Consider the following 27,666-nt stretch of genomic DNA (forward strand, 5'->3'; position numbering starts at 1 on the left):
TTGTTTATGTGCCTTCGAAGCGGAGGGGAATCTCGTTTCGCAGTTCACGTTTCGCACGGACTATAAACATGAAGCACCAATTGTTGAACTGAATGAGCACGCTCAAGAAATGGACAGGAGATGAAAACACACTCTTGGATTTAGGCGCTTTGTCGGATTGTAGGTACGTTCGTTGTTGTGTTTTTTCGTCACCAGAAGGAATTGAATTACAATAGATGGAGAAATTCTTTAGTTCGAAGACAGGGATTAAAATGTTCAATATCTGAACAAGCGACTCCAAAGATTCACCTTACCTAATTACTTACAAAAGGCTTGCTTTTTATTTGGCTCTATAATTTTAGTGGCGCAGCACTGCTTGAATTTATAGTTTAGCATCAGTGGTAGCTTACTCCGGGACTTTTTCACTTTAGGATATTGCAAACCAGCACAACATTGAATAGCCAGAGAGGCATATGATTTTCAGTGATGGAGAAACTGCATTGCATCACCCTGAGAGGTGTTAATAAAGCTTTGACAACTCAGTTGAGCTCTGTATGAGGGAAAAACATATGATAAGCCCCTCGCAAATACATATGCAACTGTACACATTGGTTTGTTTTTGTGTGTCCAAACTGTTTTTTTTTTACTCCAAAATTATTGATACGTCTCCTGAACTGGATTGCTGTACATTGTGCATGTAAGTGCACCTCTGACACCTTATTAAAGATGAGAAAAATAGTTGAATGACAGCTAAAACATTCAAATAGACTTATCAGGGTTGGACATTAACAGTGGCCTGATGGTCCGTGGCCACCAGTAAAAATTACCGGTACTAGGCAAATTTATTCATTGACCTGTTTTATTACAGTTATGTATTTCAACCATTTACAGCAGCCCAACCTTTAATTATTTGCCTAAATTGTTAATTATGATTAAGTCATACGTAGCTAATAGTATAATGACATATCGTTGATTTGATCAATCAATTATGTCATTCAAGACTCGGTACATCTTTTTCAAAAGCAATGCAAATTGATTGGAACCCGGCTGCCATTATTTTACACACAAGCTAGTCAAAAAACATATGTTAAAGATACCTGTCAACCATTCAAATACTGGTAACACAAACACACATGACAACTATTAATGCTTAGAGAGATTAATAAAGTATCTATCTCTCTGTCTGTTGTCCGTCTGTCAGTGGTCAAATGGTTGTGTTAAACTTTATAAACATCAAAGAACATTCATTCATTCATCTTCCGAGCCGCTTGATCCTCACTAGGGTCGCGGGGGGTGCTGGAGCCTATCCCAGCCGTCTCCGGGCAATAGGCGGGGGACACATCAAAGAACAGTCTTGATAATTTGGAATTTATTGCAAGTAAACATAATATTTACAGAGAAGTGTCAATTTCACAATTGCGACTGCTTTTTTTTTATTTTTTTTTTAGTGAGAATATCAATCATAATGGATGAAGAACCAGAGAGAACTAAACGCTGGGAAGGTGGTTATGAGAGGACATGGTAAGACCTACATTGGGAGACAATTTTTCAATAGGTTTGTTCATGCTTTTTTTTTTTTAATCCAGGGAAATTTTGAAAGAGGATGAATCGGGATCACTCAAAGCCACAGTTGAGGAGATCCTGTTCCAGTCCAAAAGGGAAAGGTATGTTTTTGAGTTCCACTGACCCACCAAACCTTTATGCCAATTGCAAAATGTGTTTTATATTAACATTTGCGAATGAATTTTAGTATGACTCACAGTGAGTCTGTAAATTTTGCCGGGCAGTCATTATTTCAGGCCGGCGCAGTCCGTCAGTCTGTCATTCTGTCATTGTTGTTTTGACTGCTCTTCCGTCATTGCTAAATTACATTTTGTCATCGCTATTTTAGGACCGTCACAAAAACAAACTTGACATGGGTAGAAGCGCATAATTGTATTCATTCGGAAACAGTTTGAACCACTTGAAACAAAAAGACAAAAAAAACCCAGATTCAACCTAATGTCATTTTGCTCTGCTCCTTTTTGTTATTGTTGATTTTTAAAATGTAATTTATTTATTCAATTCCTTTTTTAAAGTTGTTTGTTTAAATATAGTTAACATATTGTATGGTGTCTTTGAGTGCCAAGGAAGGTGCCTTTAAATGAAAATCATTATTGTTGTTATTATCCATCCATCCATTTTCCGATCCGCTTATCCTCACAAGGGTCGCGGGGGGAGTTGGAGCCTATTCCAGCCGACTTCGGGCAGTTGGCGAGGGACACCCTGAACTGGTTGCCAGCCAATCGCAGGGCACACAGAGACGAACCACCATCCCCGCTCACACTCACACCTAGGGACAATTTAGAGTGTTCAATCAGCCTGTCATGCATGTTTTTGGAATGTGGGAGAAAACCCACGCATGCAAACTCCACACAGGGAGGCCGGAGCTGGAATTAAACCTGGTACCTCTGCACTGTGAGGTTGACACATGAGCCATTATTGTTTTATTATTACAGTGAAACTCCTACAACGAAACCTACATGTGCAAAAATACCCGCAAGTGTGAAAAAATCTTCACGCATTAGTCATTCCCTCTTTTCTGCTTCCCCCTACAACGAAAAGCCCCTCTGTTGCATAATACAAAGTCCTTTTCTCCATCGTTGCCTCGCAATGAGGTTCACTACAAAAAAAACAATCCTTCCGTAAAAGTCTAAGCTAACCTCAGCCTGCCACCGCTACTGCTTTGCTTCGAAAAAAGCAACCACCACTCTTGTTTACACATTTGCAGTCGTAGAGAAAGTATTTGTTATTGTTAGTGACAGACGCAGCACGAACATTGCATTGCTAAAATGGCTACAAAACGGACCTTTGCAGACCAAGGAGTTAAGAAAAGAAAATCTCTAACGCTGGAAGACAGGATAAAAGTAATAAAAATGAAAGATGGAGGAAGCAAAGTAAAATACATTATGCAAGAAATTGATGTACCGTATTTTCACGACCATTCGCCGCACCGTATGGTTGGGCGCAGTCTCATTAATGGGTGCTATTTCTGTATTTTACACATGGAGAAAACGCACTGTATTAATGGCCGCAGTTTTAAAGTGGTAAAACACACGCCAGTTTATAAACATACGGCATGCATGCGCGCACGCTAAAAACACGTTTTTAAAAAGGCAACGGAAGCAAAACTGAGTTCCGTTGTATTTTATTTAGCCATCGTACAATGTACTCACGTTTTTCGATCAATCATCACCCAGAAATCCAAAGTCCTCATCCTCTGTATCAGAATCGAACAATTGTGCAAGTACCGGTAATCCATCAAAAACGCTGTGTTCCCTCTCGTTGTCAGAGTCACTCTCATTGCCATGTGGCTCCACGGAAATGTGCCGGCTTTGCCAAAAACTCGAACAACAGTGCAAGCAGACACGTTCGTCCAAGCAGTCACAATCCATTCGCAAATTGTGGCATAACTCGCCCAGCGCTGCCTCTCACTCTTTGTAAAGTTGTGTTTGCCATCGATCATTCATTGTTCCCATGCCGTTCGCAACTTTACTTTGAACGCCCGGTCGCAACTTTACCTAAGAACGCCCAGTTGATGCCGATGTCCAGCGGTTGGAGTTCTTTAGTCAAGCCTCCGGGAATAACGGCAAGCTCAGAGTTCATTTGCTTGACTTGATTTTTCACCACTGCTGTGAGATGGGCACGCATGCCAAAAGCATAACCGATGGCTTGAAGTTTGAACTGAGCTTCGTAGGCGTGTCTCTTTGAAGAATTTATTTTCGGGGGTTCATAGAAACCAAAACCGAAGTTGTTTTGCAACAATGCACATTGCCACACTCTATACAGGTGTTGGTACCTGCTTGGGGCGTCCCTTTAGCGTCCACTTACACGCCCACCCTTCACCATTGGCGGACTGCTTCCCAGCTTGCCTGTCCTCTCTCTCTCTCTCTCCCTCTCCATATATGTATATATACACGCCCACCCTTCCCTGATTGGCCGACTTCTTTGCTGCATGCCTGTCCACATTCACTTCCGCCTTTTCTCTATATAAACGGCGTGTCGGCTGTCAGTCAGATTTTGGAACTCGGCGCATACACAAGATGCTCCGCATCATAAGGCGTCCTGTCCATTTTGGAGAAAATTTAAGAATTTTAATGGCGCCTTATAGTCGTGAAAATACTGTAAGTGAAAGTGAATGCTGATCTTTTCGCAATTTCTTTCCCATTTTTTCTTTCTACACTGGTTATATTAAGTGTCAAATAGGTGTATGCTCATGCTTATGCACTACAAGTATTGGAATAAAATTAAAGAGGACACACGTGCGTATGCGTGTGCGTTTACATCTGAGATCAAATTTGCTAGAGTGAAAAGTCCCCTGTGGTGAAAAATTTCTTGCTGCAAACATGATTTCGTTGTAGAGGAATTTCACTGTATAATTATTAAAGGGGAAGCCCCCTCCTGCAAATTTCTACAATAATATGTACTAAACAGTACCACTAGTCTAAGCATTCTGATTAATGTTGCATTTGTGGAATAGGGGTTAAGCAGTAAAATTCAACCGTTTTTGTACCACTGAGAAGGTGGCCATTTTGCCCCTTGCCGTCGACTGAAAACAGTTGTTTTGGGCTCAGATAACAATCTATCATTGCTTAGCTTCAGAAAACAGGGTGTGATTGGTTGTTACCTGAGCCCTGCGCAACTGTGCTGTCATTTTCAGTTGACAGAAAGTGGCAAAATGTGCCCCCACCCCTTCCAAACAAGTACAAATGGGTGGATTTTACTGTTAACTTGTATTCCACAAACACAATATTAATCAAAATGCCCTGTTTAGACTAATGCACCAAGAACATATGTTTGTTCCGTATTTTCCACACTATAAGCATTCATTTTTCTCAAAAGCCGACAGTGCAAACTATAATCCGATGCGCCTTATATATGGTCTCTTTATGTTCCTCATTGAGTTGTTTCCCTGTTCATGTTGCTATCTAGTGGTGATTATTAGCAGGAAACAATTGTAATGTAATAATAATAATACATTTTATTTATAAGCGCCTTTCAAGACACCCAAGGACACTTTACAATAACAATGTAAAAGGCTTCTGCCCAACACCAATCGCCAACACACATTCAAACAACTACCGTATTTTCACGACTATAAGGCACCATTAAAAGTCTTACATTTTCTCCAAACTGGACAGGACGCCTTATAATGCGGAGCGTCTAGTGTATGCACAGAGTTTCACAGAGAAAATGGATGTGTGATCGCCTGTTAGTGGAACAAACAAACCAAACCAGAAACAAACATACCAAGGAGTGTTACCCGAGTAGAGTGACTAATGAGCACACCTGAGCCCGGTAGCTCCAATCAAGAGGCCGAGGGACTGCCCCAGCAGGACACGGGAGGGGCCGTGACACCCCCGCCTTAAAAAAATGGTTCACCCCTCCGCCCAAATAAAGCCAAGACTACAAAGAAACTGAACTAACTGTCTCCATTCGTCAACCAACTATCCATCTGCCACCTTACAGCTTTGGTACCTGAGGAACTATTTAAGAGAAGGAGGAATAGACCATGGCAGAGGTTAGCATAGCAACAACAACAACTAACATGGTGGATCACAGGAAAGGGCTTCCGCAGTAACATTATATTTACCACTGATGTGTTTTATGCCTAGGTTGTAAGGCTGCCAAAACGGAGCCCAACCCATTAGCTGTTGATTGGAATTCTGTACTTCTTATTTTATTTTATTTTAAGAGCACAACTCCAAAGCCAGTTTGACTACCATTGACCTTTAACTTGAAAGAACACAAGAGTGCCTTAACTGCCTCAAAGGTTGCCTGGCACCGTGTCGACCAGATTATCTCCACCTTAGCCTTTACTAGATCGGTCAGGGTGGTATACTACATCGGAAAGGTTTTGACAGAAAGCACAATGGTACCCAGCCATGCCCAGGAAGCGTCTAAGTTCTTTCTTTGTGGATGGCTGCGAAAATTGCATCAATCTCTGCATCATTGCTCCCACTGGACAAACAAAACTCTGACCTACAAAGTTGCTGGGGAGGGGTAAGTCTGGGGTTCCTTGTGATCCGGCCCCATATAAGCAATAGAAAGTGGAAAGGTGACTAATTGAAGTGGTATTTATTTTAATTACATCCAATTTATTTCTTCACAGGGTAATAAAAAGCTCTGGCCAAATAAGACTTGGTATGGTGAGTTCACCCTTTTCATTATATTTTTATGGTTCATGAGAATCTTTCAAATTAAGATGGACATTATTTTAACTTTTTGATAACATAGTGTCTAGTCGTGGAACTTCTTTACGGTTCTTCACAATTGCAAATCTTGTTCATGCCTTCAATTTTAATTTTAATTTGTTTCTCCTTTGGCAACATAACTGATATTTCTTCGTAAATGATGCCCTTTTTTTTTTTTACATCTGAAGGGTGAGTGGCAGTCTGATATAGCTTTGAAGTGATGGGGGGAAAAATAATTGATTCTTAGACCATTATGCATTATACTCGCTGACATCCAAACAATGTCTTTTTCATGGACACTCTGCTTAGTTCAGCAAGAAAATGCCAAACCACATTCTGCATGTGGTACAACAGTGTGCATGTATTAGACTGGCCTGCCTGCAGTCCAGACCTGTCTCCCAGTGAATATTTGTGGCGTATAATGAAGCCTAAAATACAACAACGGAGACTCCAGACTGTTGAACAGCTGAAGCTCTACATCTTGCAAGAATGCGAAAATGTTTTGCCTTCAAAGCTTCAATCATGAGTGTTCAGTTCTCCAACGTTTATTGAATGTTAAAAGAAAAGGTCAGGTAACACAGTGGTGAACGTGAATCTGTCCTAGCCTTTTGGAAGGTTTGCAGCCATAAATTTATAACTTAATGATAAACACAAATAAGTGTTTATCATTGATCATTACATATTTTCTCTTTGTCGTGTATTCAATTGAATGTAGCTTCAACATGATTTGCAAATCATTGTATTGTTTTTGTTTATATTTAACACAATGTCCCAACGGTTCATTGTAAGAGGTTGAAGACGACCAGGAAAAGCAAATCTTTTTATTTTGCCGAATGTAGTTGATGTGGCGACGCTGATTTTGATGGGCTTACTCCCCACATTTGAGAAAACCTGAAACTTGGCACACTCATCACACTTGGCCCATTAGTATTTTGAGTTAATTTTGCTTGAAAAGGCTCAGTTGCCCCCTCTCCAATTTTTATGGAAATAGCCCCGATTGAACATTTCACTGAGACCTACCGAAATTTCTTCTTTAATCTGACGTACTTCATTCCAATCCCAACATGACATATATACTTTTTCTTTCTAAAGAAAAACAGCACTAGGTTAGCCAATTAATGGGTGTTCATGAACATGCTTTACGCACTTGATGCATAATTGTATTTTCTTGAGGTTTTCAAAAATAAAACTTGTGAAAAATTCAAAATTCTATTTTTAACCAGTCTATGAAGGTTTGACATTCATACACAGGTTAAAAATACATTTGAGAAACTCATTGTAAAGTTCACAAACGGTAAAAAGGTCATGAAATTTAAAAAAGTTCATACGATCTCATCCCAGAAATGTCTCTGGTTGACTCCCTGTTTTTAATGTATTTTTAAAGAATGGGAATGAAGGATTGCAAGGAACTGGATTCGTCCAAATTCAAATCATGCCCAATATTCGTAAATGAAAATGAAAGTGTTTTAACTGAAAATTATTAAATAAACAATTCCTCACTGGTAATCGTTTTGTGTTTTTATGATCCAAATGTATCTCTTGTCTTGTAGATGCGGCATCTTTTTGTGGTGATTGACTGTTCTAGAAGTATGGAGGATCAAGACTTAAAACCAAACCGCCTAAGTGCAACTCTAAAGGTTGAGTAATGGTGATGTTTTCTTCACACATTTCTCCAGTGACTCAAATGACTCATTTAACTTCATGTCCTTCTTCTTGCTTCAGCTGATGGAAGCTTTTGTTGATGAATATTTTGATCAGAATCCCATCAGCCAGGTGAGTGGTGATGATAAAATTGACAGCTCTATTAAAATTATATATAATATATATATATAATTTATATTTTTATAATTATAATATACATAATAAAACATTAAATTAGGAAGGTCAACCAGTACATAACAATTACTACAACTATTGCTGACAACATGGCACTGTGAGAAGCGGCAGCTTGGAGAAAATTTGCTCACAACAATGTTTAGATTTTTATTTTATTTTTTTACGTGCACAGAACGCTATGGTAATGTGTTCCGTGTCTGTGTATCAAATGACTATTGGGCAAATGACTTTCCAACTATGACTTGTACCGTATTTTCACGACTATTCGACGCACCGTACGGTTGGGCGCAGTCTCATTAATGGGTGACATTTCTGTATTTTACACATAGACGGACCGCACTGTACCAATGGGCGCAGTTTTACAGTGGTAAAACATACGCCAGCTTAAACATACGGCATGCATGCACGCACGCTAACACGTTAGTTTGAAGCATACGGTAGCATGCCAAGACATACAGATACAAGCTAAAAACACATTTTTAAAAAGGCAACGAAAGCAGAACTGAGTTCGGGTGTATTTTATTTAGCCATCGTACAATGTTCTCACCTTTTTCGATCAATAATCACCCAGAAATCCATCAAAGTCCTCATCCTCTGTATCAGAAGCAGAGGACTGCACATCCCCATCATTGAATGCTAGTGTGAGTTGCTACGCATTGCCGAGCGGAAAGAAGGAGCAGCAACAGCAAAGTCAACATTTCTCTTGTGTGAAGCTTTCCCACATTTGAAAGTAAAGAACTGAGCGAAACATGGTGGCAGCGCGTGTGTGTGTAGAAAAAATTGAAAAATTGTGCAAGTACTGTAATCCATCAAAAAGGCCGCGTTCCCTCTCGTTGTTGCGTATTGTGGCGTAACTCGCCCAGCGCTGCCTCTCACTCTTTGTAAAGTTGTGTTTGCCATCGATCATCCATTGTTCCCATGCCGTTCGCAACTTTACTTTGAACGCCCGGTTGATGCCAATGTCCAGCGGTTGGAGTTCTTTAGTCAAGCCTCCGGGAATAACGGCAAGCTCAGAGTTCATTTGCTTGACTTGGTTTTTCACCGCTGCTATGAGATGGGCACGCATGCCAAAAGCGTGGCTTTAAGTTTGAACTGAGCTTTGTAGGCGTGTCTCTGTCGAATTTATTTTCAGGGGTTCTTAGAAACCAAAACCGGAGTTGTTTTGCAACAATGCACATTGCCACACTCTATACAGGTGTTGGTACCTGCTTGGGGCGACCCTTTAGCGTCCACTTACACGCACACCCTTCACCCATTGGCAGACTGCTCCCCAGCATGCCTGTCCTCTCTCTCTCTCTCTCCATATATGTATGTATACACGCCCACCCTTCACTGATTGGCCGACTTCTTTCCCGCATGCCTGGCCACAGTCACTTCCACCTTTTCTCTATATAAACAGCGTGTCGGCTGTCAGTCAGATTTTGGAACTCAGCACATACAAAGGACGCTCTGCACCATAAGGCGTCCTGTCCATTTTGGAGAAAATGTAGGACTTTTAATGGCGCCTTATAGTCGTGAAAATACGGTACCTCCGTTTTTTTGCACAACTGTTTTACGAGGATTTGCGGCACAGACACTTCGTGCAACCAACTGTGACTGTGGAATAATGGTAATAATAATAATAATACATCACATTTGTAAGCGCCTTTCATAACACTCAAGGACACTACAACCAAGAGAAATAGTAACACAGATAAAATAATAAATAAAGAAAGAAAGATTTAAGGCGGGTAGGCAAGTCTGAATAGGTGGGTTTTGAGCTGGGTTTTGAATATGGAAAGATTAATATTACGAATGTTGGGAGGAAGTGAGTTCCAGAGTTTGGGGGCAGAGCGACTGAAGGCTCTGTACCCCATTGTACCTGAGACGGGCAGAGGGTAGAAAAAGGTGGAGGGAGGATGAGGACCTGAGTGAGCGAGAGGGAATGGAGATTTGAAGAAGATCTGACAGATAGGGGGGGCGCAAGGTTATGGATGGCTTTGAATGTATAGAGAAGTATTTTGAAGTTGATTCTAAGTTTGACAGGAAGCCAGTGGAGCTGTCGGAGGATGGGGGTGATATGATGGAAGGAGGGGGTTCTCGTGATGATCCGGGCTGCTGAATTCTGAACAAGTTGAAGTTTATGGAGGAATTTTTGATGGACACCGAAGAGGAGTGAGTTGCAGGAGTCAATACGGGAAGTGACGAGACTGTGAACAAGGATAGCGGTGGTGTGCGGAGTGAGTGAGGGACTGAGGCGGTTTATATTGCGAAGGTGGAAATGAGCGGACCGGGTAATGTTATTGATGTGGGAGTGAAAGGATAGTGAACTGTCAAGGATGACACCCAGACTCTTCACCTGGGGGGAAGGAGATATAGTGGCATTATCAATTATGAGGGAAAAACTGTCGGCTTTGTTTAGAGTGGATTTGGTACCGACGAGTAGGAGTTCAGTTTAATTGCTGTTTAGCTTGAGGAAATTATGGGTGAATCAAGACTTGGTTTCTGAGAGACAGTGAGAGAGGGATGAGGGTGGGAGGGAAGCGTCGGGTTTGCTGGAGAGATAGAGCTGGGTGTCATCCGCAAAGCAGTGAAAGTGTAAGCCAAATTTGCGGAAAATGTTTCCGAGCGGAAGGAAGTAGCCAATGAAGAGGAGCGGAACGAGGACAGAACCCTGGGGAACACCAGAAGAAATGGGGAGGGATTGTGAAGTAAAAGAATCAAGTTGAATGAACTGAGAGCGGCCAGTGAGATATGAGTGGAACCAACGTAGAGGGGTGTTGGTGATGCCTATGGTAGAGAGTCTATTGAGGAGGATGGGGTGAGAGATTGTGTCGAAGGCTGCACTCAGGTCAAGGAGGATTAGGACAGAGATTAGGCCAGAGTCTGCTGCCATGAGAAGATCGTTTGTGATTTTTATGAGGGCTGTTTCAGTACTGTGACGGGGACGGAAGCCGGACTGGAATTGTTCATAAAGACTATTGTCGGTGAGGTGGGAGTGGTGCTGAGAGGCGACAGTTTTCTCCAGAATTTTCGAAATGAAGGGAAGATGGGAAATGGGGCATAGGTTATTGAAGTCATTGGGATCTGAAACCGTTTTTTTCAGGATTGGGGTGACAGCTGCAGTTTTGAAGAGCACAGAAACAATTCCAGTCGACAGAGAGGAATGGATAATGGCTGAGATGAAGGGAAGCAGAGAGGGTAGGCAGGATTTGACCAGAACTGTGGGGAGGGGATCGAGCTGACAGGAGGAGGAAGTCTTGGATTTAATGATGAGGTCTGAAATTAATGAGAGATGGGGGAGTTCAAAAGAAGAGAACAGTTTGCAAGGGGTGAGAAGGTCAGAGGAGGGGAAAGGTACAGAGGAGCCCAGATGCTGGTGGATTCTGTTGATTTTTTTTCATTGAAAAAGAGAAGTACGTTGCAGGTGTCACGAGAATAAAAGTGAGGTGGTAGGGAGTCAGGAGGTTGAGTGATTCTGTTCCAAAGGGAAAAGAGAGTCTTAGTATTTCCAGCATTGGAGCAGATGAGTCCGGAGTAGTAATGCGGTTTTGCTTGAGAGATGGAATCCTTGTAGAGGGATAGTTGAGCTGCATAGATGTCCTTGTGAGCAGTGAGACCGGTTTTCCTGTAAAGTCTCTCAAGCTGCCGGGTTTGGGATTTCAAGGAACGGAGATGAGGGGTGAACCAAGGGGCAGACCGAGTAAAAAGGACAGAGCGGGACTTGACAGGGGCGAGCGTATTGAGGATGCTGGTGAGACCAGAGTTATATCGGAAAACCAAATCATCAGGAGTGGAATCAATGTCCGGAGTCAGGGTGGTCAGCAATGCAGTGAGAGAGTCAATGTTAATGTCTTTAATATTACGGTAAACAATGGACCGGGGTGATTTGGCAGTTTAGAGCTGGAGCGTAATATTGAATGAGATAAGGAAGTGGTCCGTTATTGGAAGTTCGTCAACAGTACAGTTGGAGGGGGAAATACCAGAGCAGCAGATCAGATCCAGGGTGTGACCGATGATGTGTGTGGGAAAATCGACAAAGTGATCAAAACCAAAACTGTTAATTGAAGAAGTGAAATCAATGGTGAGAGGAAGAGCAGTGTTGTCCATATGTATATTAAAATCACCAAACGTAATAATCTTACATTTGGTGACAGAGAGGAGAGATGGGTGAGGACAGTAGACGCTTCATTTAAAAAGTCGCGGTGGGGTTTGGGGGAGCGGTGCACTGTGGCAATAATCGTGGGAATGGGTCCGGATATTCGACAGGCAAGGCATTCAAAGGAGGAAAGTGGCGGGAGAGAAACCGGAAGTATTTTCCACTTCTCGCGGTATACTATCGCGACACCTCCTCCACGACCAGAATCGCGGGGCTTGGAAATGTAAACAAATCCCGGGGGACACCAAAAAGCAGGCAGGAGGGAGGAGCAGGGTATATTTGAAGAATTGTATTTAAAACAAAGAAAACTAAATCCCAAACACACAAAGTATCAAACAAAAACCATGACTAAAGCTAAAACATAACAATGAACTAAACATGACAGAAACTAAGAGCAAACAGCAACACACCTGACAGTAGCAAGAAGCAACAATGACCCGACACTGAGTGTTCGGGCTGGCAGTCCTTTTAAGGCCCTAATTACTTATGACCAACAGGTGTGCAGCTGCTGGGGGAGCCCTACAGTGCCACCTGTTGGTCCCTAAACCAAATCATGACAAAAATTCACCGTCATTTTGAAACCAGCATGCACAATATTGTATACTTTGTACATCGAACGAAAGACTGCTTAAACTGAGATAAATTGTACTTCGGGTGCCATTCATTCACCCTCTGCATTGGAATTGGCCAATCATTGGAGCTGATAGTCAGGTACTGCTCTTCCTGCTCGGATGCAATTGGACATCCTACCTGGATGCACCATCCAATCATATTGCTGCGGGGTAGATGCAGCAGCCGATCATATTGCAGTGAGGCTTGTCCTGCAACTCAAGTAGCCCACCCCTGAGCACCAAAAATATGCTGGCAGCTGTGACGGTAAAGTGCATGTAGATGGAGCTAATGGTGTCAAAATGCCTGAGGGGGTAAATGACAGTGTTGTGTCCAAGGACCTGCAACGCAAGGCCAAGGACTTGACTCCGAGGCCAAGGCCAAGGACCAAGGATTTGCCTCCGAGGCCAAGGCCAAGGACCAAGGACTGATTTTGAAGCTGAGGCCGAGCCGAGGACATGTATAAAACAATGCTATCATACCACTTGGCAGGTCTTCATGATTTGCAACACCCCTCCATCATAACCGCATCCACTCCCTAACGCTTGAATGAAGTGTTTTTATTCAATGAGTAGAATAGTCAGGGTACGTGTTATTTATACTGAGAAAAACAAAATAAAAGCACATGATATACAGTACATTTATGAATCAATGTTTTAGTGCAGTAGTTTCTTAATATGAAGTAATTCAGCACTCAACAGGCATGACATGGCACGGAAGACAAGTTGAGAAATGACTTTGCATAGAAGTCAATCACTGAGTGCAGAAAAAGCGGTAATCTCTCAGTGATAATTTTACAGTTTACCGGCAGCGAGGACTCGCTGATCAGAAAAGTATGAGTCCTGTTATGCATTGAGAGAGTCCCAAATTTCGAATTGTGAAATGGTCTACCTATTCAATTGCATATGATAATAACGCAAACAACAACATATACATACAATTATAAACAAATGCTGCAAAAATTTAAATAATTCAGGAGCAGGCCTGAGGATTTCGGAAATTCATGGTAACCGTTTTTCCGTTCCGTCGGATTACCCAATGGGAAACCACGTTAACTAATGTTGGGTTCCGTAAATGTTCATCATGGGAACCCATTTTTCTGTTTTGACTGATATTCATAATCAAAATTCTGACACTCAAAAGGATAATGTTTTACGGGTAAATGTTTGAAAACTATACATTAACAATGAACATTACATCAGCAGCTGTGTACTCCAGGTTTATACCAAAAAATAAATGGATCAACAACTGGTGTACTCATGTGGCATCATCAGAGTATTTTTTCCAATCTCACACTGCAAAGATTAATTGAGTGGTAATCATTAATACAGGTAAGTATTGATGTGGCTTGACATCTTCTTCCCAAGACGATGCACGTGTAATCTACGATCAATTTGACGAAAGAATTTAACACACGTCATCATGAGTTCTACCAACAGTTAACATTAGCCTTACTACACCTTGTGACGAATGTTTTATTCATAAAGTTACCATGCTACAACCAGTCGATTATAGAATAACCAATACTGTTTCATAATATTTTTCATAACGATTAGCCTACAAATCTAATGACCAATTTGCCTCGTAATCGTGACTCTCGTCGTATCTCGCTCTCGTGTTCTGTGCATACGTCACAGGTGAGTTTAGTGATACGCCCTTTGGACGATTCATATGAAAAATCAGACTGGCATTCCCATTTCTTAAATGTCGTAATTAGTAGACCTTTGTGAGTTTTTTTTCGCCGCCATCCACACGATTCCTCAGTTTGCGGACTAAAATAACAACCCGCATGCGCACATAAATCTGTTGCAACCCCCCGCCCCCCAAAAACTGAATCCAAAACAAAATGAAAGTAAATTAGAAGTAAGGCACTCACACACCACACCGCAAACTCGCATACAGGCACAGTGAAATCGCGTTGATCACACAGTCAACTAGTGTGCGGTGACTTTTATGGTTAAACTATTTTTCGGTACTGTTAAAATGACGCCACGGAAATGACACGCTACCGGTAACTATTGTTACCGTGAAATCCTCAGGCATGCCGTAGTTTTTTTTTTGTTTATTTGTTTTGACTGAGAAATTTCCTTGCGTCCCAAAAACGCACAATATTTGGAACTGTGCGTCCCGTGGGAAAATTATGCGTCGAGGACGCGGGACGCAGAGGTAACGAGATGGCTGAATCTCTAAACATTATCCGAGTACTACAATGATTACCACTACCACTAATACTACATTAATTAATTTAATACCTAAATACCTAATACATAACTTCAAAATAATAATAAATAATTAAATCACCCATGATTTAAACGTATCAATATTCATTATTCCAAACATGAGAAAGCATTTAGCAAACATAACTGGAATCGAGCAAAAGGACTCCAAATCCCAAAGGCCAAACCCGGAAGTGAACTGCCGACATTATTGACTCCAGCTGTAACGCAAATTACTTGGTTCAAACAAAAATTCTAGTGCCACCGCACAAACGTGACGACTGCAAAAATAACAAAATAAAAGACACCACTGTTACAGAAAGGCTTTACCCGTTATTTAAACTGCCGATCATGAACGGAACGAACCGTGATTGAAATTAACTGTGATGCTGCTCTTTACACGTTGTACTGACTGTCAGTGGAAGCCCAGTCTCTCTTAAAGTCATCAACATGGGTTTCCCTGGATGGATCTTGTTTGATTTTGATTATTTTTGCGGTCCTCTGGCCCACCTTATATCTCTGGGATATCTTTAATCCCTTGTTATGTCCGAGGCCCGGCAACCCGAGGCCAAGGCCAAGGCCAAGGACTTGACTCCGAGGCAAAGGCCCAGGACCAAGGACCGCCCTTCGGTCCTCGAGGATCGGCTCGAGGAACACATCACTGGTAAATGACAAGAAAATGTGGGCAGCAATGAGTATTCGTTTATTATACTTTTTTTTTTAATGGCTTAGTCACACCTTCTACAAGTTTTTAACAAAACGGCAACGTTTCCCCAAAGTTTTACCAAAAGTTAAAGGCACACGTAAAAGGCCATGACCTACCAAATTTCTCTGAAGCACTATTCTACACTCAACAGGAAGTTGGCCATTTCACATTTCCTTCCAAATGTTGCCCAATTTCTGGCCTTTTATAGTAGTCAAATTTGATCAAACTAGTTTTCAATCTGATGTACGGTACTTTGTTTAACAGAAATTGCATTTCCAATGTACCGGTACCCCAACGTGGCCAAGGCTGCTCGCTGCTCTGGTTTTTGATAAATCAGCAGAGAAAAAGAAAAATAGGTGATTGGCCCTCTTAGATGTTTCCTCTAACGATTAGACTCTAACCGTTAGAGTATAACCAAAGTAAAGTTCTCACTCCTTGCTTGTCCTGGTTGTCAGCAAGACTACCGGTAATTATTTTCAGATGACACTGCTTACTACTTTGCTTTCCTCATGGAAAATGGAAATAATTTTTTCTCAGCATTTTATTTCACCATAAGGCACGCACACAAAAATGCCACTGTCCACTTTGGAAACAGTTGAAGAGCGGTATCGCTGCAATTCCTAGTTCTTTTTTGAAATATTGTTCATTTTTCATGGCAAGGTGCAACTTTTCTATTTGCGGTAAACTGTTTAAACCAGGGGTCTCAAACTCAAGTCCCGAAGGGGCGCTGTCCTGCATGTTTTCCAAGTCTCCCTGTTGCAACACACCTGATTCAAATGATGAGATCATCAGCAAGCTCTGCGGAAGCCTGATATTGAACCTGTTCATTTGAATCAGGTGTGTTGCAATGGGGAGACTTGGAAAACATGCAGGACAGCGGCCCTCCAGGACCTAAGTTTGTGACCCCTGGTTTAAACAGTTTACTGCAAATAGGAAAGTTAAACATACCCACCAATATGTGTGTTATTGCTTATGTGTTATTTCCAGGTGGGAATTATCATTACAAAGAATAAAAGAGCCGAGAAGCTCACTGACCTATCAGGTAAGGCCAGCGTGTGTGCAAAGACGCCAAGTGTAATTTGTTCATTTGATGAACAATTGGGGATTAAAAAAAAAAAGTAAAAATGAAAAAAATCTTGGCTTTTATAAAATTATGAATTTCAAATGAAAAACAAAAATTTCTTGATTTTAATATTTCATGATTCATGCAGTTTTAAAAACTGAGAGAGCATCTACCTGTTACATGGCATAAGTGATCCAAAAGTGATCCACCTACTTTCGCTATCGTACACCCAGTAAATCAGGAGTGACCAACATGGTGACCGCGGGCACCTTATAGCCCCCAAAGACTACATGAGTAGGCTGTTCTAATCATCGCTCACCAGTGATGGGACATAGTGAGTTTCTAGGAATAGTGTAGAACAGGGGTGTGAAACTCCGAGTGTTTTGTCGCGGGCCATGTTATACTGGTGTTTCCCTTGGAGGGCCATTATGACTGAAATTTGTGAAACCATATAAATATTTGACCACCTCCACATATTACATACACAGACTTTAGCAAGCATCATGGAAATTGACATGCTTGAACAGCTTACGCGGGCCACATAAAATGATGTGGCAGGCCAGATCTGCCCCCCGAGCCTTGATTTTGACACCGGTGTTGTAGATTGATCATTTGAAAAGGTAAATAATGGTCAAGATTTATGGGAATAGTGTTGCATGTAATGTTATCTGTGTGTTAATTATTGTGAGAAATCATTAACATGATCAGTGTCCACATACAAATAAAATTGAACCCCAACGAATACCACGGTCAAAAGGGGTGTTCACACGGCACACATTTGCTCCGGTGCTGCACCAATGTATTTTGTTCCGATATATCTTACACCGGAGCAAATTGTGGGGTGGGTTAAATTTGCTCTGGAGTAAGCTGTTTTCAGGGGATACACCGGTGTAACTTTGCATGTGTAAACGCTCTACTGGGGTAGCCCGGTGGAGCACCGGAGCAAATATTGCTGTGTGAACACCCCGTGTGAAAACAGCCCACAACAGGGTCTGCACGATGTACACTAAACAACCTAAACGGGTAGCGCTCGTAACAGGCTGCTATCTCAGAGGCGCCAACTTGAAAATATTTCATTTAAGCATGTAATTAAAAGTATGAAAACTAAACACGTTTTTTTTTCTCCAACCGACATTCCTGAAGTTTATTCTGTGTACACTTTTTCTTTGTATATCTAACACATTTAGATTCTAAGTACATGCTTTGATTGAGATTTTTTAAAAAAAGTTTTCCCAGCACAGTGTTATTCTCAACAGACTCACAAACACAAAGGTTGGGTAAAATTTAGACTGAATCACATACAAAAGTATTTCTACAATCAAAAGTTGGCATTAAATTTTTCCCACTCCACTTTTGGAGTTTTGGGATAAATGTCAGATTATATTTTTTCCCCTCTACGTTTATCCAAACAAATTAATTTTTGGACATGACTAAAAGGATACTTGTTACCCTGTGTGAAAATGGTCTGCTTAATTTTGGGTAAAACTGTTCATTACTTTCATTTATGTTCTCAAGCCAAAACAGATCTTGATGTGAATGGACAACTGACTTGCCATAATTTATATATTTGATCAACAAACAGGGAACCCAAAGAAGCATATTGCTGTTTTGAAGAAAGCAGTGGACACTGTGTGTCTTGGAGAGCCATCCCTGTACAATTCCCTGAACCTGGCCTTACAGACCCTGAAGTAGGTTGAGTAATTCTATGTGTGTGTGTGTGCGTGCGTGTGCATGTGCATGTGCGTGTCCGTGTGTGTGTGCGTGTGTGTGTGTGTGCGCGCTCGCATGTGTGAGTGTGAGAGAGAATGAGATCTTGTGATGTAATTTATAAATTAGCACCTTTTTTTTAAATGAAGACACATGCCTGGACACACAAGTCGGGAGATTTTGATCATCCTCAGCAGCCTTACCACGTGCGACCCAGCCAACATCTATGAGATGATTCAGGTGATATCATACTGTACACTTTGCTCTTTAAGTGTCCTCAGTTATTCCCAGCTGATGAGCACTTTAGTTCTTAATCAACTTGTACCATGTTTTCTGCACTATCAGGCACTCGTGATTATACGGTCCACCTTCAATGAATGACCTATTTTAAAACCTTTTTCATATATAAGGTGCACTGCATTATAAGTTGCATAGAATAGAAGATACAATAGAGGCTGTGGTTGCATCCACTAGATGGACCTATGTTAAAGGGAATACAATACAGCTTTATTTCCATAGAGCCTTCAAAACTGCTGCAGCTGTTACAAAACCATGGGAACTGGTTACCAACACGCACATGAAAAATATCAATACAAATGGCATTACAAAACAGTAAAAGACAAAAGTTATAAAGACAATTGAAAAAGGTACACAAACTTTGTTGGCTCACATCCACAAGGGACTAAATATCATAAGAGGTCTTGCTTGCCTCCTTCCTTCGTTTAGTCAGTAGTTAACTATGCTTTTAGTATTATCTTCGCTTCATAATGGCTGTGCAGTGCTCACAGAGTGGTTGTCTGTTTGAGTCTGTCATGGCGAATGCACCTGTCAATTAATGTCGGGTAGAACCCTATTATGATACAATTGTTTCCTGCTAATGATCACCACCAAATGGCAGAAGAACACTAACAGGTAAACAACTCAATGGGGAATATAAAGAGACTGTAACGCCACATATAAGGCACATCGGATTATCGGGTGAACTGTTGGATTTGGGGAAAATTGACTGCTTTTAGGTGTGCCTTATACTGTGGAAAATAGGGTACTTTTATAGTGAAGGGTTGCATTTACATCTGCATTCACTTAATGTAATTTTATGTAATAAAACTCAATACAACACGAGGAGAACTTCATGAGTGGAGTACGAATTGAATCTATAAACTGTAAATGTCAAGCGCACCCCACGAAAACTCCTGTTTTTTTCCCCATCACAGTTTTTAATTGCTGTTTCTTGCAATTGTCAGACCATGAAATCATTGAAGGTGCGAGTGTCTGTAATCGGCCTTTCTGCGGAGGTTCGGGTGTGTACCATGTTGACCAGGGAGACTGGTGGGTCGTACCATGTCATCTTGGATGAGAGCCATTTCAAAGAACTGCTGCTGACGCTGCATGTGAAACCTCCCCCTGCCAGCTCCTCATCTGAATGCTCTTTAATACGGATGGGTCAGTATGTTGATGTTTACCTTTGTTCATCATCAGTCTTGTTTCTTTGTTGCAAATGCCAATATGTAGTCCCAGCTAAGCAATCACTGATGAGCAGTGAGGACAATTTGTAAAGTATATCTCAAAGTCCCTTACAGCAGTGCTTCTCGATTATTTTCTATTACATGCTGCGACTATAAATATAATTTGTCTATAAAATTGGGCTGATATTTTCTCTTTTTTTTCCTCTTAAAAAAAAATTCTCATAATGAAGAAGTCAGTATTAATGGCGACAATGAGCACGTTTTGCAGCGCACAACTTTTCCAGCGTGATTGAAGTGTAATGTCTTTAACTGGCGCCTCGATGTATTTGGCTTCATGCTGTCCGATGCCAGCATTTTTAGATGCACTTAACGCACCGGTTTCACCTCGTCTGCCACAGTGAAGCCAAGTGGTACATATGACTCGTCATATTTCCTTATCTTAGCTTGCGGGTGACTTTCTTTTTCTCTCTCTGCCTTTATTTTCATCCCTGTTTAAAAAAAAAATGTCTCCTGAGACTTTGTTTTACTGCACTTCATATCGCCTGCTCGGTGCAAAAAACTAAACTAAACTAAAAAAAAAAAAGAACAACACCATCAAGCTTATTCTGCACATTCTCTGACAATGACGGCAAACTGCTGTAGTGGAATGCAATTAAACTTTATTCTAGTTTCTTCTGTCAACCCCAAACCCCCAAAAAACGAGGCACGTTCCCCAGAGTCTTATGCGCCCCGCCTGGCATCGTATCCCTCCCCCACACCCTCTCCATCACCACCACCAATATTTTAGGACTGCCTTACAGTGAGCAAGATTCTTCTTTAATAGGAGGACACTCATTAAAATTAAACACTGATTGTGTGTGAATTCTGAAAGTCCAAACGGAGTTTTACATTAACAGTGGCCAGGGGCCATTACGTGATTGTGCCACCCAAATTTCACTGATGCTGGCGTGGCTCAGCCATTACAAATTTCACAAATATCTATCCATCTTTCGCTTGTCTGGGATCGAATTGTCATCGTCATGGAAGCCCAGATTTCTCTGTCCCCAGCCAAGTGATAGATGCACAGACAGGTGTGACGTATTTCTGGTAAAATCTCACAAGGCTTTGTCCTTTGCAATCATAGGGCCGATAGTCCAGACAATTTCTATTGGCAACATTTTGGAGTACTTCTTCGTCATTGTATGTATGCAGTTGTGTGTATTCGTCATGATATCGAAGAAGAGGAGAGAGGACAGTACATGGAGCTTTCACTGCTTTGTGCCTGGCCAGTTTCCTCATGGTGTACAGAGTAGCTAATCTTGTTTTTCTCCCCCTTCCTCTTCCCTACATTATAGACATCGGGGCACAAAACAGCGAACCGACAGGCTTGAACAGAATATTTTTTTAATTCACATTTTTTTCTCTTTCTCTCTTCAATCAGGGTTTCCCCAGCATACCTTCAGCTCTCTGACTGACCAGAATGCCAAACCCTCTTTCAGCATGGCGTAAGTAAACCACTTAAAACAAGAGTGTACAAGAGAGCATGTACTGTATCTCTATCAAAACTGTTTGTTTTGTTGTCCATGAAATGTATATCATGTCCCAATTTAGGGTATGCACCTTTCAGTGAACTGTTCCTACATGGTCAATGGAGTTAATCTTCAGCCATGGAAGGCTGCAAAGGATACATTTAAATATTTGGATCGCCTTTCTCCAGCCTTATGACTTCTTTCTTCAAACGCTGTCTCCATGGAATATAGGCCCTAAATGGGGATGTAGCTAATGAGTGAGCGGCTGTAAAAAGTTATCGCCAATACTGTTGTACCCGGATGTGACTCTAATGCCCCTTTTCCACTGAAATTAATGGGTAGTAGTGATTCGTGGCGACACGCAACCAATTGGCATATTGTCCCTTTCCCATTGACCAACAGAAGGTGATTCCTATATTCCAAAAACGTCCTGACGGCACTATTGATAAAGGTAGAGTGTTGCGCCTAATTTGTAAGGAGTTTGCATACCATTGAAGCAGCTGAAGTTTAGCCTCCTACATCAATGCAAAGCACCGAGTTGCGTGCAGCCACGGCTAACGTTAGGAGGGAAAGGGTTAGCAATTGAGGGAGCTATAGCAAAGCAATGGAGGGAGCTATAGCAAAGCTCTTGGCCAAACTAAACTCGAGAAGAACACTCTGCGTACGAGGCATGAAGTCAGCATAGCTGCTGTGTCCTCTGTAGCCTATTAGAAGTGGTTGATGTTTATTTCAGCACTTTATTTTGTCATGACGAACTGTGTCATTTGTGAAGTGCTAACTTAGAGCACTGTGCTTTAAGGGTCTGTTTTGTTTATTATCAGAAGCATGTTCCATGTTCATTACTTGTGTTCTTCCTGTTTTTAGGGTGTTCTCACGGCACACATTTGCTCAGGCGCTACACCGATGTATTTTGTTGCGATATATTTTACACAGGAGCAAATTTTGTGGAGCAGTCACACCAACAAAGCCGTTGAGCGTGTCAGCCCACCGTAGCGTCGGTGCTGCTCCACTTGCGGTCACACGGCAGTTTCTGCAGCGGAGCAAAACGACAGAAAACAAATGAGCTGTCGTGTTGGTTCTTTTTAAAACTTTTACACAACTCAAGCGACGACTGTAGCAAAATGACAGAAAACAAATGAGCTGTCGTGTTAGTTCTTTTTAAAACTTTTACACAACTCAAGCGACTACCGTACAGGCACGTCCTTCTCCTTCTCGGTCTCCGTGCCTTCAGCTTGAGAGTGACCACCCAGAAAACGTAAATCAACGATGACTTCAATGACACTCAGAAAAGCAAACACGTAATGCACCAAACAGAAAATCAAGAGAGGAAATCACGAAATAAATTCTACAGGGACGGGGGGTTGTGAACACACAACAAAGGAACAAACTACACAAACAACTCCGAAACAGTCCAGTCTCCTACAAAAGTAAAAATGACGTTTGGGGACACGCATGACGGAAGTCCGTACGTAATCAACTCTTCTCGAGCATTTGCTCCAGAGCAAATTGTAGAGCTCACACATGCAAATTTACATCGGTGCTGTTCCACAAACGAGCATTTGCTCTGGAGCAAATTTTTAAACCACCTCCCTGAGGTGGATCACATTTGCTCCGGTGTAAGCTGTTTTCCGGGGCTACCCCGGAGCAAATTTGCATGCGTGACTGCTCCACTGGCGCAGTGCCCGGCGTAGCACCGGAACAAATGTTGCCGTGTGAACACCCCTTTTGATATGTTAACCTAAGCACTTTTTATGGACCTGGTGTTATCTTTTATTTTTATTTTGTAATTATTTGGAGATTTACAAAAACAGTGATATTCCCCCCAGTGGTCGATTGCAGGTATGATTTGGGATTAGTCTCAAATACGGCAGAAAGTAAATGGCTTGGACTGCATCTGTTCAAGTCTGTTTAAAAATAAATACTTTATAATACCACTTTTTTGTGGTGTGAGTCTTTTGATCTGCCTCAATGCTGAATAATGTAATGAATTTAAAATGAAAATAGGGGTTATATCAGCAATTTTTCAAAGACATCAAAATATAGATTAGTTAGATCAATTCATTACAGATCATCATTAATTAATCTTGCCTTTTTTAATCTTTTGGCAGCACTAGTTAACACACCAGAATTGAAAATCTTTTAATGTCCATTGTTTGTCTCAGTCTGTTAGATGGCACCAATGATCCAGGTCTCTCTCTGGGAGGATACTTGTGTCCGCAGTGCAATGCTAAGTACATGGAGCTTCCAGTGGAATGTAAAGTCTGTGGTATGTCTGGCTGGATGCGTATGATCAACTTTGCATGATATAAATGTTACACTGATGACACAATACCAATGCTAATGTTAAAGATAAGGCTACTGGGCTAGCATTATAAAATCACAGTGGAATGTCCAAAGTCAAACACAATGGTATTGCTAATATTAATACGAGCAATACCATTGTGGGCTTGTTGCATGTCCGTTGGCAGGCTGCGTGGGGACACCTGCTGCCTTCGATGGTTACCATTACACCTTTCCTTTTAGCTATCACAAAGTAACCTTTATCAGAAAACGAAAAATGTGGAGCTTGCACCGCATATGATGATGGACTTGGGACGATGCAAAACTCCAAACTGCACCACCTTTATGGTGTTTGACTTTAATGATTCCACTGTAGCTACTGTACATATTGCTTTCAATATGTTTAGGTTTAAAAAAAAAAAGCACAATCTTTTAATGCCATGTCATTTTGTCACCAAGGTTTGACTCTTGTGTCGGCCCCACACCTCGCCAGATCCTTTCACCACCTCTTTCCCCTACACATGTTCATTGAAACACCAGTTGAAACCCTCCCAGAAAAAAGGTTAGTTATGAAATGCTATAATTAACATGTAAATTCACCCCATGTGAGAATGTTTGTGTGTTGCAGATATTCTCATTCATTCTGGTCATTTAATTCTCTGGGTATTGAATCAGTTGCAACTAGACTGCAACTGGACTGAAAACATTTCGCCTCCCATCGAAGTACCGTATTTTCCGCACGAAAAGGCGCACCTAAAAGCCTTGCATTTTCTTAAAAGCTCATAGTGCACCTTAAAATCCGACGCAACATGTGTCTGGTGATTACGGTAATATGTCGACCCCAAAATGGCTCCTTGCTAGAAACATGCTTACAACGCAGAGTTCAAACTTAAGGTGATCGGTTACGCAGTTGAACACGGAAATAGAGCAGAGGCAAGAGAGTTCAACGTTAATGAGTCAATGTTATAACTTGCTGTTAGTTAAGTGAACTGTGTCACTGCTTTATTAAATATTTTAACTGACATCTGATCGTTCCGTAGCAACGCCTCTCAACAACTAAGATAGTTTAGCTGTTGTCGTTTGTTCAAAGCTTCTTTGATCAGTGATGTGGGTTGTGTCATCGCTGATTGTCAAGTCAAGTCAACAGTATTTATAGAGCACTTTCAAACAGCCATCGCTGCATACAAAGTGCTGTACATGGAGCGATTTAACATACACAATAAACAGTAAGACGAATCGGTAATAAAGGCGGTAGAAAGCACCAAGCAGTAAAATCAAGAACAAATCTAAGTCATGCTGAGTCGAACGCCAAAGAATACAAGTGAGTTTTGAAGAGGATGAACCACGTGTGCGTATGCGCTCATGCTCAAGCACGCACAGCAGAGAGCAGCGACTATGGACTGCTGAGGTGCACTTCACTCGAGTGGCATTTCCTTGAGCGTAGCTCTAGCTAGTGGATGCATTGTAGATTGCGTCTTGTTGTGGGGTGCGTCCAATATATTAAAAAAATACAAAATAGGCCATTCATTGAAGGTTCGCTTAATAATCCAGTGTGTCTTTTAGTGTGGAAAATTGTTACCAGCTAAGCTCAAACATAATCAACTAAATGTTACACTTCAAAGACTGTATATTCCTCTTGATATGATTACTTTGATTCTATTTTTAATAAGTTGGCAGATTCATCATTTTTATTATTATTATTCTAATTATTATTATATTAAAAACATTTCCATATTATCATTATGGAGTGTTTTGTCGAGAGAGAGAGATCCATCGCTCTCTCTCCACCAACTGAATGTTTGACTTTTGTATAGACTCTGTCTCACTTCAGAGGCCAGCGTAGGGCTAAAAGACTCTTGAAATGTATCTTCACCATCCTCACAAAGTGATTTTTGTTTTGAAAATATGTCCATGTACTGTATTTGTGGAGTAAAGGACTGAAAGGACAACTGTTTCTTTCTTCATAGTATGTAAATAATATCTGTAGTGGCAAGCATTGGATCAAGAAGTTTGTCTTTGCTTGAATGAATACATCTAAGACACAGTTATGCTCCAGGCATCCCACTTGTTCAAGTCTTCACTACCATTTTGGAGCAATTCTAAGCATTTTACGACTAAGGAGAATCTAACCTCACCATTTATCTTCTGAATGAATCATCACATACAGTACAGCATACATTCCGCAGAAATACACCAATATTTTCTAGAAACCTGTCACAGAAGTGCTGAAGTTGTTCTTGCAAAGGAAAGACCGAATTCACCCCCATTTCCAGTTCTTATGGGTGACACAATATTGTATGCATTTAGCGTCATCTTATATGATTTGTGCTGTTCTTACTTTTTCAATCTTCTCTGTAGAATTTTGTGAGTATACAACAATGTTCCAATGCATTTCTCATCCTGCCGTGGTCGATTTCAGGTTCTGTGGGTCTTGTCAAGGAGAATTAAAAGATAAAACGGTAAGTGCGGCTTCTCTATTTTAATGTCCAGCTTTTTCCCACAGTATTGATGGTTGTCTTAGGACAATGGCGTGATTCAACTTCAATATCAGGGGTTTTCCTGGCTCAAATTAAGGCAGTGATGGTATCATCACATGTGCCATGACATGCATGTATTCTATAAAATCCACAGGCTCACTCTCTTTTACGGGAAACAAACTTTAAGTTAAGAATTCCAATAAGAACATGACTATTATCATGTTAAAGCATTCATCTATTAAAACCCGCAAAGGAGAATGATGGACTCATAGTTTGTGTGGTGGGGCCACTCTGAGATTATTTTGAAGCAGCCTTCTCTCTGTGGTCCATGTCCACCTGCACGGCACTTGCAAGCTGCAATGTTTTCTGTCGAAACAAAACAACAAAAAAACATTTTATAAACTATAACTAAACTATAACTAACTATCTATATAAAGTGTATAGTTTTTGTAACTTGATTAGTTGAGTGTTTTTAGGTCCTACCATCTTGAATATAGTTCTTCTCTTTTGCTGCTTTGTGAATGACCGTCCCCTCATGACTTTTTAATGTGTCCTGCCTGTAGTTGGTTGATGGCTGTCTCACAAAGGAGGGGGCACTTTGCTACCATAAAAATCCTTCATCGGCTTCATGAGTATTTACATGGCTTATCTTTGTCTTACGTTCAAATGACTGATGAATAAACAATAAAAATAATGCAACAAACAAGTACATGAAAAATACCATGTCACTATCTTGCAGTTCATATGCATGAAAAGCATTTCTCGTCAATCTCTCTAAAAGCGCGTTGCCAAATGTATCTAGCAGTATTTTGAATTTGCTATACTTGCCTCTTTTCTGTTTCTAGATGTTCACCTGCCCATCCTGTCACAGTGTCTTTTGTGTCGAGTGTGATCATTTCATTCATGACACACTCCACTGCTGCCCTGGGTGTGTTCACAGTCAGCGCAGCCCTTAAAGTCACAGCCAGAGGAGAGCAGTGATCATAAATGTCAGGGCTCATGACCGCCCAGTAAAATATCTAAATCTGTGGTTCTTAAACGGGGTTCGATCAAACCCTAGGGGTTCGGTAAATCGGTTGCAGGGGTTCGACAGAGCCTCTACCATGGAGGTTAAATTAGTTTGTCCATCAAAAAAAACTACTTTTTTTTTTTACTATTTGATGTTGATTAAAGAGTAGAGGCACGTCGGCTTCACAGTGCAGAGGTACCGGGTTCGATTCCAGCTCCGGCCTCCCTGTGTGGAGTTTGCATGTTCTCCCCGGGCCTGCGTGGGTTTTCTCCGGGTGCTCCGGTTTCCTCCCACATTCCAAAAATATGCATGGCAGGCTGATTGAACACTCTAAATTGTCCCTAGGTGTGAGTGTGAGCGTGGATGGTTGTTCGTCTATGTGTGCCCTGCGATTGGCTGGCAACCGATTCAGGGTGTCCCCCGCCTCTGCCCGGATTCG

At 41.3% G+C, this 27,666-nt stretch overlaps 1 protein-coding gene and 1 long non-coding RNA gene across 4 annotated transcripts; one reads left to right on the top strand and one right to left on the bottom strand.

Moving 5' to 3' along the window:
• On the top strand, window positions 1-27,397 carry gtf2h2 (general transcription factor IIH, polypeptide 2). 3 transcript variants are annotated; one of them, XM_052068289.1, is made up of 15 exons: window positions 1-163; window positions 1,428-1,500; window positions 1,566-1,643; window positions 6,131-6,167; window positions 7,763-7,849; window positions 7,935-7,985; window positions 16,705-16,759; window positions 18,363-18,468; window positions 18,637-18,727; window positions 19,732-19,930; window positions 21,374-21,437; window positions 23,624-23,727; window positions 24,201-24,303; window positions 26,161-26,200; window positions 27,064-27,397. In XM_052068289.1, the coding sequence occupies exons 2-15, from the start codon at window positions 1,445-1,447 to the stop codon at window positions 27,172-27,174; spliced, it is 1,182 nt and encodes a 393-aa protein (XP_051924249.1). In that variant the 5' UTR covers window positions 1-163; window positions 1,428-1,444; the 3' UTR covers window positions 27,175-27,397. The 3 variants fall into 3 exon arrangements, 2 of the variants coding, with proteins under 2 accessions (XP_051924249.1, XP_051924248.1); XM_052068288.1 differs by having other exon boundaries at window positions 17-159; XR_007962731.1 differs by lacking the exon at window positions 23,624-23,727 and having other exon boundaries at window positions 15-159; window positions 27,064-27,169.
• Window positions 3,464-9,627, bottom strand: LOC127602337 (uncharacterized). Its single transcript, XR_007962759.1, has 2 exons — window positions 9,268-9,627; window positions 3,464-3,832 (listed from the first exon to the last, which is right to left on the bottom strand). It is a non-coding gene; the product is annotated as an uncharacterized LOC127602337 (long non-coding RNA).
• Window positions 27,398-27,666: the final 269 nt, after the last annotated feature.

Source organism: Hippocampus zosterae, chromosome 6, assembly GCF_025434085.1.
Source record: "Hippocampus zosterae strain Florida chromosome 6, ASM2543408v3, whole genome shotgun sequence".
NCBI lineage: Eukaryota > Metazoa > Chordata > Actinopteri > Syngnathiformes > Syngnathidae > Hippocampus > Hippocampus zosterae.